Raw genomic sequence first — 13620 nt, forward strand, 5'->3', positions numbered from 1 at the left:
AAGGGCCATTCAACCTTTCCAGATTACTGTACCCTTTTCAGGAGTCAGATTTGTTTTGCATATCACCAAGTTACACCTCACTTAAAAACTACTCGCTTACAAAAACATGCAAAAATATCACAGAATACTGCTACTGAAAACTTAGTGACTTTCTATCATCTTGTTATCAAATAAATGAATTGGAATAGAAATATTGTACTTACATATCAGCAAAAGGCATGTGAAGCAGTAGAAACAAGTCACTGTCTGAGAGAAGTTTTAGGTAGTACTAAGTTTACTCGTGTTTTTACATAGCCCGTTGTAAAACTAAGAACATATCTACATCAGATGAAGCGTACACGTAGCCTTGGTTGAGAAACACTGTCTTAGCTTATATGAGGTGGGCAGTTTGCGTCTTTTGTTCTTGAAGTTTTACATATCCGTAACCTCTCGTTCTGGCAAAATACTATTACCCAAGTATGACAGATCTTTTGGTATTTTATACTGTGACTTTTTGAACGCAGCTCATATGCAGAAGCTACAGTCTTATAACTTTAATTAAGCTAGGTCTTTACATATAACATCAGTTTGTTTTTTTAAAAAAAAAAAAAAAAAGGAGATTAACATCCCAGAAATATATCTCAAAAGGTACAAATACAGGACAGCCTAATGGCAAATGTCAGGATATGATCCTGTCTGGAGTGCGTACACCAAAAAGGTGGAGAGATGAAACTGCGCTTTGTGTCTGTCTGTCTGATTTTGCTTGACCTTGCTCAAGGTGGTGGTAGTGGACTTCACAGAATGCTTCATCTGTGAAGCCAGAGCTTAGTGTGTAAAAGTGGAAATAGAGGACCTTGTTCAATATGCTTCCTCTTCCTCAAAAAAGGGGAAGACTACTATGTGAGAGGGTGAAATGATCAAATGACCACAATTTGAGTTAGAACATGACTTTTTACAAAATATAGGTACCGGTAGATGGTGCTGTTACACACTGTACACTTGTATTAGGGGGTGTGAGAAAGAACAGACAAGATTGTTTGTTTGCTGGCTGCTGGTTTCACAGTACTTGACCCCAGGCTTTTCTTTATTATATTTCACCTATTTGGAAATACACTCTTAGTATTTTTCTCTATTTAAAAAAAAAAATCTTTGCTGTGCTCCAGTAGTACAGCAGCCAGGTGCTCTAAGGCTTAGTTTTCCCACAAGTATGTTGGGTTTAAGGAGATAAAATGAATTAATAGTGCTTAACATTCAAGAGCTAAACAAAACATTTTTTCTTTTAAGAAAGAGAAATTGAGCAGAAGAATAACCTCAAATAAACAAAATCCAGCAAAAGCAGTTCTTTTTGAGTATTTTAGATTTTTTATGGAGTTAATGGATAATGTAGTACTAATTAGCTATGCCTAGCATTCTTGACTGCATGTTCCAGTAAATCTTTAAAATGTAAATACTAGTTAGGTTATCGGTTAACAGGAGAGATAATAAAAGCCATTAAATACTTACCTGAAGTGGTGTGTAATTTTTTACTGGGATTTCTATGCATCATTAAGAGTCAGTTTGGTTTTCTGTCTTTCTAAGGCAGTGTAAATTAGTGTCTTCAGCTGAAAATTTAAATAGAGAAGCTCCTGTGTCCTCCATGTGGATATTAAAGATTTCATAACACTTCAAGAGTTTCTTGAGTGACATTGCGCAATGTTTTTCCTCTACCCATTATTGCGTGATGTGTGCAATATACACTTTTCTGTCTGCTGCTGTTCTCCAGTCCAGAAGTATAGTAAACTCTTCCATATCCAGCAGCTCTGGAATGGGGAGGTTGCTGGATATTCAAATATTGTGGATAATAGTGAGGTAAAGCTAGCAATGCACAATGCTAAAGAAAAACAAGATTAGATGGTAAATTAAGTACTCTGCAGACATTTTGTTTCTTACCAACAACACTAGTATTGTACAATGTAAACTTACACTGTATTTGCTGTGTTTTTTTATTTACTTTCACTATACTGTAGTTATGGAAAGCATAACTAAAATTAACTTATGGTTAAAATGCCAGTTATTTGAGAGTTCTGGATATTAAAAAGTTTACTGAAGTTACACTTCAGTGGTGACAACAAGAAGTCCTGTGGCACCTTGTAAATGAACAGATTTTTTGGAGCATAAGCTTTTGTTGGCAAAGACCCATTTCATCAGATGCATTTTGTCACCACCATTTAGTGGTGACATGAATCCTGTAGGTGTTTATGTAGCATTTCTCCCCGAAGGTTCTAAAGTAAATATAAATTACTTTTACTTGCCATAATTACCTTATACTTCAAGGCCTTAGTTATTCAGTGTTCTGAGCACTCTGGCCACAGTTGAGGTAGACACGTAAGTATCTGCTAAAAGCTACGTCTACATTAGCCCTCTCCTTTTGGAAGGGGTATGTTAATGATACAGTTTGGAAGATGCTAATGAGACACTGAAATGAATATGTAGTCCCTCATTAGCATAATGGCAGCCATGCACGATTCAAAAGTGCTGCTTTCAGAATGCACGCTGCCTGTGTAGAAGGGGCCCATTGGAAAGGACCTCCCACAGACTTCTAAAGCCCCTTCTTCCTAAAACCAAAAAAGAAGAAGGGACTTCTGAAGTCTTGGGGGGTCCTTTCAAAAGGCCTCCATCTACATGGGCAGCCTGCGTTCCAAAAGCAGCACTTCTGAATCATGCGTGACTGCCGTTATACTAATGAGGTGTTACATATTCATGTCAGCACCTCATTAGCATCGTCCGAACTGCCTCGTTAACATGCACTTTCTAAAAAGAGTGTCCAGTGTAGAAGTAGCTAAAATGTTTTACAGGAGCAGAGCCAAAGTGATCAGCTTGAGACTTTCAGATTGACCTTTGCCCAGGTTTTCATTTTTAAAACACTTGACAAACCTAAATACAGTAAGTTTAAAATATGTTATTTTCACGTTAGACCAATAGCAGTGTTTCTCTTCAGTTCCAGGAGTAGAGGATAATCAGCCTTCTTAAAGTGCAGTTGAGAAAAATGATCTCATTTCTGTTCACAAATGCTCTCCTCTCATGTCAATGAATTGTTTTGAGGCACCTTCTCTCCTTTATTGCTGCTCCCTAGCAGTGGATTTTAAATTATTTGGCATAAGGGGAAGATACAGTAAAAGCTTGATTATCCAGCATCCCTGGGGACCAGGGAATGCCAGATAATCAAATTTGCTGGATGTGGCCTAGCTCTGCTGACCCTGGAGAGGGAGGGGCGCACACTGCTCCAGAGCACTGGAGGGGCCACCCTGCTGCCACCAGCCCAGTATCTAATGCTGTAATAGGTATTAGCAAAAATAAGTAAAAAGTGTAAGCCATTTCATATGTAACTATACACGTATGCCAATAAAAGTCTCAGGGGGTAGCTGTGTTAGTCTGTAACTTCAAAATCAACAAGCAGTTCTGTGGCACTTTAGAAAAGAACATATTTATTAGGTTATCAAAACAAAAAGCAGTCAAGTAGCACTTTAAAGACTAGCAAAATAATTTATTAGGCGAGCTTTCGTGGGACAGACCCACGTCTTCAGACCATAGCCAGACCACAACAGACTCAATATTTAAGGCACAGAGAACCAAAAACAGTAAGCAAGGAGAACAAATCAGAAAAAGATAATCAAGGTGAGCAAATCAGAGAGTGGAGGGGTGGGGGGGAAGACCAAGAATTAGATTGAGCCAAGTATGCAGACGAGCCCCTATAGTGACTCAGAAAATTCCCATCATGATTTAAACCATGTGTTAATGTGCCGAATTTGAATGTAAAAGTCAGCTCCTCCACTTCTCTCTCTCAAACGGTGCGATTAATGTCTCTTCAGTAACACACATACCTTGAGGTCATTGACAGAATGGGGCATTCGTCTGCATACTTGGCTCAATCTAATTCTTGATCTTCCCCCCCCACCCCTCCACCCTCTGATTTGCTCACCTTGATTATCTTTTTCTGATTTGTCCTCCTTGCTTACTGTTTTTGGTTCTCTGTGCCTTAAATATTGAGTCTGTTCTGGTCTGGCTATGGTCTGAAGGAAGTGGGTCTGTCCCACGAAAGCTCGCCTAATAAACTATTTTGCTAGTCTTTAAAGGGCTACTTGACTGCCTTTTGTTTTGATAGTGCATAGACTAGCACGGCTTCCTCTCTGTTACTATTTATTAGGTTGTGAGCTTTTGTGGGTAAAACCCCCTTCATCAGGTGGGCAGGAGTCCTTTCCACTCAGTTGGTAGTTGTATGTATATCCGTGGGCATAATACAGTTTTATATAACCTAAGTTATCCGTGCTTTGTCCTTTCATCTTACACATGTATTAAACTTTTGTTTACAGGTTGGATTTACTACCGTTTTATGCAAGGCTGGTTGCCACATTGCATCCCTGTATGTCTGATGTAGCAGAGGATCTTTGTTCCATGCTGAAAGGGGATTTCAGATTTCATGTATGTTTTGTTTGTTTTACTACATACAGATTAAGAAATCTTTCAAAATCTTTTGAAGTTATTGTAAGTTATATGCACTAAAGCATATGCTGACTCAAACTTCGTAGAATAGTCAGATATCTGAGTAGTCTTATTTTTTAATCACAGCTTTGTTATATTATGTTGGATTTATGTGTTAATCGAATAACCTTTCTGACAGACTGTGGGTGTATCTACACTAGGAACTAACTTTGAAGTTAGGCACTACTTTGAAGTAGCCAGCAGAGAGTCTTCACACATTTTCCGTTACTTGGAAGTTAACTTCAAAGTAGGGAGCCCAACTTTTGAAGTCCTTACTCCATTCCCAGGAAGTTTAACTTGAAGTAGGGTGTTTGGAGATGCTCAACTTTGAACTAAGCAACTTCAAAGTTATTTTTGTAGCGTAGACACAGCCTGCAAATGTATTTATACATGTTCATATACTGCCTTCTTCAAGATCCAGTATTAAACTGCAGTTAAATTTAGTGAAGATGGTGGCATGACTTAGAAACTACATTAAAGGTAGGACAGAAGCTGCAAAAACTAGTAGTAGTATTGCAGAATAGAACTGGTAGTTCACAGTTAAAACTGACCTCAACCTGTATTAATAGCAGCTATTTGTTTACAAAAAGATCTCTGCTATGTATTGTGCTTTATCAGTCATACTGCATCCATTTTTGAAAACATCAAGAAAGGTGATAAATATGGAATGTAGGAAGATTAGAAATCTGAGAATGTAGTTCTTCACAAACTTATTACTCAATATTGTTTCCTGCCTTACATCTACATTTGATTACAAAGTTAAATTTATGTTGGACAACAGATACTTCTTGAGTGTTTTCCCCTGAACTTTATTACAGATAGCTCAAAATGTGTTTTCCCTAGTGGAATCAGTTAATACAACAAATACATAAATTATTTAAATAAATGTATAGTAGTTAACTTAAATTTATTATTGTTTATGCTAAAGCCAAAGCATCAGTTTGCATATTGGGGGAATTTGATTATTTGCATTTTATTAAATAATAAGATTATTAGAAAGGAAATCATACTTTGTGTTTGGTTTAATTGCAAAAATGTCCATCCATACTACTTACTTCTTTTTATGAAACAGTCATCACTTTAGGCAGGACTATCCCAAGGGGTGTGGGTCCTGGGGAACCCCCTTCCCCAGTGCCACAGGTGCGTGGGTTCCAGGGCAACCCCCTGCACCCCAGGCCCCACCCCCTCCCTTACCCCATCCCCAGCCATCCAGTCTGGGGATTATCTGGGACAGGGTGGAGTAGCAGCAGCAGGGCATCACTTCCCCTCAGGGCCTGCCCTCTGCACACACCATGCCCTCCAAGCCCACTGAGCCCCGCTTCTTTGGGGGCAGTGGATAATGGAGCCGCTTCCAGCTTCTTCAGAGAAGTATGGCTCCGTGGGCACCCACTTCGTGAGTGCAGTGGATGGGAGATGACAACCTCCTGCTGCTGCCATTTGCCACCACTGCCATGGCCTGCCCCAGTTAATCCTCCCATCCATAGAATGGCTGGGTCAGCTGCTGCGGGGCACCCAAAATGCAGCACGCGTCCTGTTCATGTGACAGCTCTGACTTTGACTAAGAAAGTCCTGTTAAGTTTCCCAAGTTATGTCTACACTATGAGATAAAATCAACTTCTAATAAATTCAATTTCTCAACCTTAATATTACGAATTTGAATTTGAGTGTCCACAAACTTTCAGGAGATTTGACCCTCAGTTTTTCTCTGAGTTTCTGCGACTCCATTTCCTTATCCAAGTTTGACTGTGTGAGCAATGCATTGTGGGTACCTATTCCCCAATTCCTTAGCTCTGGTTGCTTGAGGGTGTTTAATGTCATGATCCCAGAATGCTAAGTACTGTACCCAAATTCAGAGCACCCAGTAACCATGCAAAAACAAATGGGAGACCGTGCCATTTTCTCCGTTGCAACACTAGCACAACCATGGACCCTCAAATACGTGAAGTCATTGCACACACCGTTATGGCAACTTCACGGACAATTGTGCAATTTTTGTGTCGATTACAAAGTGAGGTGATGGTTTATGATGATGAAAGTTTTGAAGAGGAAATCTTTCTATTGTGGTCCAAGAGCTCACAACTGCTGGCTGCCCTGAATGAGTTGCGGACAGTGGAGTGTAGGTTTTGGATTCATTGAGACCAGCAGACACTGGTGGGACCACATCGTTTTGGAGTCCTGGGATGAGGAGCAGTGGCTGCAGACTTTTGAATGTGCAAGTCCGCTTTTATGGAACTTTGACATGCTGGCACCCAGCCTGAAGCGCAGCAACACAAGAATGAGGCTGTCTTTAACAGTTCAGAAGCAGGTGGCAGTTGCTCTTTGGAAGTTTGCAACACCTGACAGTTACCTACCAGTTGCAAATCAATTTGGCATGAGTGGATCTACAGTGGGGGCTGTGGTGATTCAGGTAGCTAATGCAATCTGTTGGTGTCTCTTCAGGAAGACTGTGACCCTGGGAGATATACAGGCCATAGTGGATGGTTTTGCTGGCCAGGGCTTTCTTAACTGCAGTGGGGCAATAGGTGGCATGCACATCCCCATCATGGCCCCGGCCCACCTGGCCTCTGAGTATATAAACAGAAAGGGGTACTTCTTGATGGTATTGCAGGTGTTGGTAGATCACAGAGGTATTTTCACAGACATTAACATGGGATGGTCAGGGAAGGTTCAAGATGTGTGCATCTTCAGAAATTCTGGGCTGTACAGAAAGCTCCTGGGGACTTTTTTCTAAGACTGGAAAATCAAGATCGGCGACGTGGAGATGCCTTATGAAACCCTACACAGGAGCCCTGGACCACAGCAAGGAAAACTTCAGTGTCAGACTGAGCAAGAGCAGAATGGCAATTGAATGCGTCTTTGGCTGTTTAAAAGTGAGGTTCAGATGCTTATGGATCCATTTGGACCTTTGTGAAACCAATGTCCCCACCATGATCACAGTGTGCATTATTTTGCTTAACACTTGGGAATCCAGGCAGGAGAATTTCCTGAATACCTGGAATGTCAAGGCTGAGGCCATAGGCAGGACTGACTTACAGCCGCCTACACAGCCATTCACCAATAGCCATACAGAGGCAGCAGCAATCAGGGATGCTTTAAAAAATAGCTTAATGAATGATCTGCCACGCACATAACAATGTATTTCTCTGTTGTAATAGCAACCAACCCCCACTCACCAACCTGATTTGTGCTCCCCATCAAATGTGAACTAATAAATCCGATCATGTCGTACACAGAAAGAATGCTTTTACTTGGTGGGAGGGGGTTAAGTTGCAGACAGAATAATGGATGTGGAGGGAGAGTTATTTTCTTTAAAAAGGAGGGCACAGGCCTCCCCCGCCCAGGTGCCTCTGCCACGAGTCCTTTGCAGACCTTGTGTAGCAGCAGCAACCTGTGCTATTGTCCCCCCGACCCCTGCCTTGTTTCCAGCAATGATTTGTGTACCATACCATTCATGCATGCCAAAAAAAAATCACATTGAGCTCAAAAGAATAAGTTTATTTTGGATGGAGAGGAGGTTTAAGCTGCAGGGAACAGTGTGGTTAAGGTTGGTGGAATAACCATTTGCAGTGGCCCTTGGGGCTGTAGTGGCAGGCTACCTTTGCCCTCCCTTCCTGTGTCCAGGGAATGTGACAAGTGGGGTGGGGTCGGTGACCTGTCTTAAAAGGATTCCCAACTGTTGTGTTGGGAGCTGCTCTGCAGCTCCAGCATGGAGTGCAGGACCTCCATTTGGTCACTATTGCCATTATGAGCTTTGTTGCATCTTCCCTCTGGTTTGCTGCTTCCTCTCTCTGGAAGTCACGCATAATTTGGCATCAGAGTAGAGCACAGTGGTGTCAGAGTACAACACAATGGCAGGCACTGTGCTGTCTCACTTTTCATGTCACTGGTCTCTGATTCAGACTGCTCCATGTGCTGCAGGATCAGATACTGCTTGGACCTTCTGTGCTTCCTTGGGCTGTCTCCCACGCTGAGCATGACAGCTGTAAAGTGAGGGTCACAACTGAGATACAATTCATACTAAGCCTTTACCCATGGAATGAATGGGTATCTGTTTCTACCATCAGGGAAAGTTTCTTTTTGCAAGGCTGCTTAAGGTTTATTAAGGATGGCATTCAAGGCATGCATCACACAATCCATCATTTTATCCAGAACGTTTCATTGTGGACATGGTAAGCTATTGTCTGCTTTCCCAAGGTGGGAGGGGAGTGGGACTGTAAAGAAGGGCAAGCTGTCTGTTCTCCTGGAGCAGGGGAAAAAACTTTTTTTGCCCATTCCTGGACCAAACTTCCGCAGGGCTGGGCAGCTGCATGGCAAGGGGAAATGGTGGGAAGGGTTTGATTCCAGCCACATGGATGGCTGGGTGTGGCATGATCCCTGTACATTTTTAAAAAATGCAAGTGGGGATGGTGTTTCCCAGCTAGGTTGGGGTAAAAAAAAAATTCTCTGATCACCAGAGCAGCCCTTATCAGGAAAAAAGGCCATGTAAAAGAGGGCAAACACACCTGTACTGCACATGCCAGTTTGTTGTAGCTGGGTCCACAGAGCCTGGCAGCCGTGTGGTGCTGGGGAAGGGTGGGAAGGGTTAGATTCCAGCTGCATGGATGGCAGAGGTATCCCTGTAAACTGAAAAAAAAAATGTGGGCGGGAAAGGGAAAAGGTGGGGGAGAATGCCCAAAGAGCCTGCCACCCTTGCAGAGAGTGGGGGAGACAGAGCGTGTTACCAGATGTTGTGCGGCGTTGCACTCCAGGGAAATATAAAAGGGCAGGAAGCATTACAAAAAAAAATACAATCCAAATTCTCATGCTTCTATAGGCTGTCCAAGAAGACATCACCCTCCTAAAACTAACAGATAGCAAAAAAGAAGAGGTACTCATCCTGTGTGACCACAAGCCTGGAAATTTTGCCAAAATGCTGTGTGGTTCCATGACACCAGACTGTGCTATCATGGACGCTGCAATAAGTCAAGCCTGCCCAAAAACCTTGTTAAAAAAAATCCAAGAGTGCCTGGATGAGGCATTTGAGGAGCTCTCCAACAAGGATAAGCACTCCATCTGCAGAAATATCAACATGCTGTTCTGAGGGCACAGATCCATGGAAAACCTGTACCCATACCTACACCTGCCCACAATTCACTTCTAGCATTCAGAACAAAATACTCACTGAAACAGTTTGGTTCTGGGGGCTCAAGGACCTAAGTAGGGGGCGACCAGTTCCAGCTCTAGGGTGAAAAGCTCTGGGCTGTTGGGAAGAACTTCCGTGGGCCTGTGCTGGTTGACCCCGTTCCTCCTCTGCATTAATCTCTGGTGGTCATCTCATGCGACATCTTGTCATATAGCTCCACATTTCTCTTGGACACCCAAAGTCTGCTCGCCACTGATTCCTCTCCCCAAACTGCAAGAAGATCCAGAATCTTCTGATGGCTCCATACTGGAGCTTTCTTATGAGCCTGAGAACTACTAGGTAGATCACTACCCTGCATGTTCATTATTGAAGGAGGTGCCTACCAGTGCAATGCAATGAGTAAAAGAAATTTTTCATTTTGGGTGTCCTTTATGTTGTAAGACTGGGTGCTAATGAGCTCAAATTCAAATTCCTGGGCTTCCTATGACCTCCTTCCTGCGCACCTGAAGAGCAGCAGCCATACCTGGTGGGAAACCATGTAGCTTTGTGGAATAACATATGGGACACTTCTGGAGGCTAATAAATTTGATTTTGAGAGATGGCGCTTCTACGCTGACCTTCATTTGAATTTTAAATTCAAACTTGACACTACATGCAGCTGGTACCAACAATATAATGTTATCGATATTAGTGCTCCTTAATTTAAACTAATGGTATTTGCAGTGAAGACAATGACATTTTCATATTGAAGTAACTGCCTTAAATTCGAATTCATCTTGTAGATGTAGCCCCAGTTTGGCTTCAAGACTCCTCATTTTGTCTGCTTCCCTTAGAACACTAACAATAGGCTCCACATAGGGGCTACATCTACACTAGCCCCAAACTTTGAAATGGCCATGCAAATGGCCGTTTTGAAGCTTACTAATGAAGTGCTGAAATGCATATTCAGCGCTTCGTTAGCATGTGGGCGGCTGCGGCACTTCGAAATTGACGTGCCTCACCGCTGCGCGGATTGTCCTGACGGGGCTCCTTTTCGAAAGGACCCCGCCTACTTCGGAGTCCCCTTATTCCCATCTACTCACAGGAATAAGGGGACTTCGAAGTAGGCGGGGTCCTTTTCAAAAAGGAGCCCAGTTGGGGCGAGCCGCGTCAATTTCGAAGCGCCGTGGCCGCCCACATGCTAATGAAGCACTGAATATGCATTTCAGCACTTCATTAGTAAACTTCGAAATGGCCATTTGCATGGCCATTTTGAAGTTTGGGGCTGGTGTAGACACAGCTAGAGTGTCACGGTGATAATGCCTAGGGTGCTGTAGAGCAGGGGTGTGCAAAGTGGGGGGTGGGTCACCTTGTGGGCAGGGGGCATGTAATTTTGTAAGGGGCGCAGCAGGATGTGCTGCTGGGTCTCAGGTTCATCATCTCATTAAAAGTGTTACTGTTTTTATATATGTGCATTCACATTTATATACTGATAAGGTTTTACATTCTACATACTTATTTCCTTACATGTGCCAAAAGGGTTTTTTTTTTTTCATATAAATATAACTAAAATTTCTATCGGTTTAGATTACATTAGATGTGTTGGCTGGGGGGGAGGCCTGCTAATTGCATGGGTGAAAAGTGGGGCCCAGGGTGAAAAGTTTGCTTATCTCTGGTATAGAATGTCACACTAGTTATGTTTCTAGGGCTATTAATATGTTGAGGGACAATATTCTAGACAAGAAGGAAGGTCAGAGATGGAGATGTTTAAGAGACAGGGAGGATGGGGAGGAAGGGAGTTAGAAGATTAATCAAATCAGGGGAATGGGGGAAATTTGAGTGGCAAGCCCAAACAGGGGGAAGGTGGGAAGCTGGCGATAGGTGAAGGCATAGTTGGGAGCGGTGGAGGGGAATCAGACTGGAAATTTCCAGCTTTCTGAACTCTCAGGTTTAACAAGTATTCTATGATGAAAGGAAATTTATTAGAAATACATAAAATGTACATATTTCTGAGAGCCTAAAATTAAATGAATATATATTTCTGTTTTTATTTAGGTGAGAAAAAAGGACCAGATCAATATTGAAACAAAAAATAAAACTGTGAGATTTATTGGAGAGCTTGCCAAGTTTAAGATGTTCTCCAAAAATGACACCTTGCATTGTTTAAAGGTTAGTGTTGGTGAGACGTATAGTTAGAGAAGTACAGTACTTGTTTGTAATGTATAAAATAATCTTCCCACTCCCATCTTCCACTTTTCTGGTCATTGTTTTATTGTTATGTTGTGTAAAGGTTTGGAACCTTTTTTTTTTGGTTAGTGTTCGGGGAGGAAAAACGATTTATTTATTGTGTTGCATCTGACAAAGCGGGTCTTTGTCCATGAAACCTTATGCTCCAAAATGTCTGTTAGTCTATATGAGGTCACAGGACTTCTTGTTGGTTTTGAAGATACAGATGAACTCGGCTACCTCTCATACTTTATTTTACAATCACTTGAGAAATATCCCTGGAGTATTTTAATCTCTAGTACTAAAAATCTGTTACACTATACTTCCCTACTGGGATATGAGAAAATGATTCACTACTAATGTTTTTTATCAGAAGGTAGAGGCAAACAATCCCCAGTCATCCATCCAAACTTCCTTGCAAAGCTGGAAATGAGTTTTTTGTTGTTAGTTTGTTTGTTCTGACTTTCTTGTTACTTCTCCAGTAAAAAGGAAAATTTTCAGCGAGTATGCAAGAGAGGCTGATATGCCACTTATTGCAAAAGTAGTAAATGAGTTCAGAATATTGATCCCCCGATGTTCCATTCCAGATGTATATGCGACAGTAAGAGCAAGTCTTACTGTTTATCTTTTCCTTACAATTAAATTTAACTCAGACTTTTAAAATATTAGGTGTTTATTCAAGGACGCATTTGTAGATACACTATGTTCTCAAGACACTTTGGGTAGCAGTGGAGTTAATTTTTTATTTTACTTGTTAAAACTGCATTTTAAAAATCAGACTGACTCATTGTTTATTCGGCTTTTTAGTTGCTGGTGAGTATCTGGATAGTATTATAAAATGCAAAGTTCTAGTCCTGAATTTGTTGCTGAGCAATAAAACTAGGTTAATCAATTTCACTTTTAGGTAGTCTTTTCTTGTACAATATTAAGTATTGGTTTACTGATGTAGCAGAGCAAATTTTAAAAGCATTTATGAATTATTAAAAAAAATTGTGCTATCTTTTTAAAAAGCTATGAGCTTTCTTATAATAGGCTTTGTAAACATCCTATTTTTAAATGTATAAATTCTATATTTGTGACCTAAACCACCACTTTACAACATTAATTTCTTATTAAAAGGAAGTTGTATAATGAAATGGGATGAGAATATTGCCAATATCTTATAACTCCAATGAAGATGAAAATATTTGTTTTTAAAAATATATGAACAAGCAGTTACATTAATAATACATTAATAACTGTCTAGTTTATAAAATCATGTATTCTTACTAACTGAAAAAGATTCAGAATTTGGTGACTGTGCGTATGTTTTCCTAGATGCTTCTGTCAGACTTTTCTCATCACCATATTGAAATGGCATGTACTCTGCTGGAAACATGTGGAAGATTCCTATTTAGATCACCAGAGTCTCACTTAAGAACAAGTGTTCTTTTGGTAAGATAAATGATAGCCATTTTGTTATACAAAATCATATACTGAGTTCAATTGTCATCACTGTCTTTTCTCTGTTTTGCAGCTCTGTTATACAACCTGGCAGTAAGGGTTATAATACCTCTTCCAATAAACTACACTGTTTATTCAGAAATTAGTGCCAACTTTAGTTAGATTTTATCCCCTACTATAACAAAAGAGTGAGGATCTCCAGGGTGCAGAGATAGTAGCTATAAAGAAACTGTTTCCATTTTGTTTTTTCCCGTGTGTCTGCTCTTGGTTTTTGAGCTATGCAGACAGAAGTTTTCTATAATAATTTATAGGGAAGGGAGAGGTATAACTTAAAATATAATTGAAAATAAAAA

General features: G+C 41.0%; 1 protein-coding gene across 4 annotated transcripts in view; it reads left to right on the forward strand.

Moving 5' to 3' along the window:
- Positions 1 to 13620, forward strand: part of UPF2 (UPF2 regulator of nonsense mediated mRNA decay) — a 141171-nt gene that overhangs the window by 52903 nt on the left and 74648 nt on the right. For all 4 annotated transcript variants that reach the window (XM_075017949.1, XM_075017952.1, XM_075017951.1 and 1 more), the window contains 3 exons: positions 4329 to 4437; positions 11654 to 11767; positions 13142 to 13258. In XM_075017949.1, coding sequence (XP_074874050.1) covers positions 4329 to 4437; positions 11654 to 11767; positions 13142 to 13258 — 340 coding nt within the window. The remainder of the gene's footprint in view (positions 1 to 4328; positions 4438 to 11653; positions 11768 to 13141; positions 13259 to 13620) is intronic.

This window comes from Carettochelys insculpta, chromosome 1, assembly GCF_033958435.1.
Source record: "Carettochelys insculpta isolate YL-2023 chromosome 1, ASM3395843v1, whole genome shotgun sequence".
In the NCBI taxonomy this organism is placed as follows: domain Eukaryota; kingdom Metazoa; phylum Chordata; order Testudines; family Carettochelyidae; genus Carettochelys; species Carettochelys insculpta.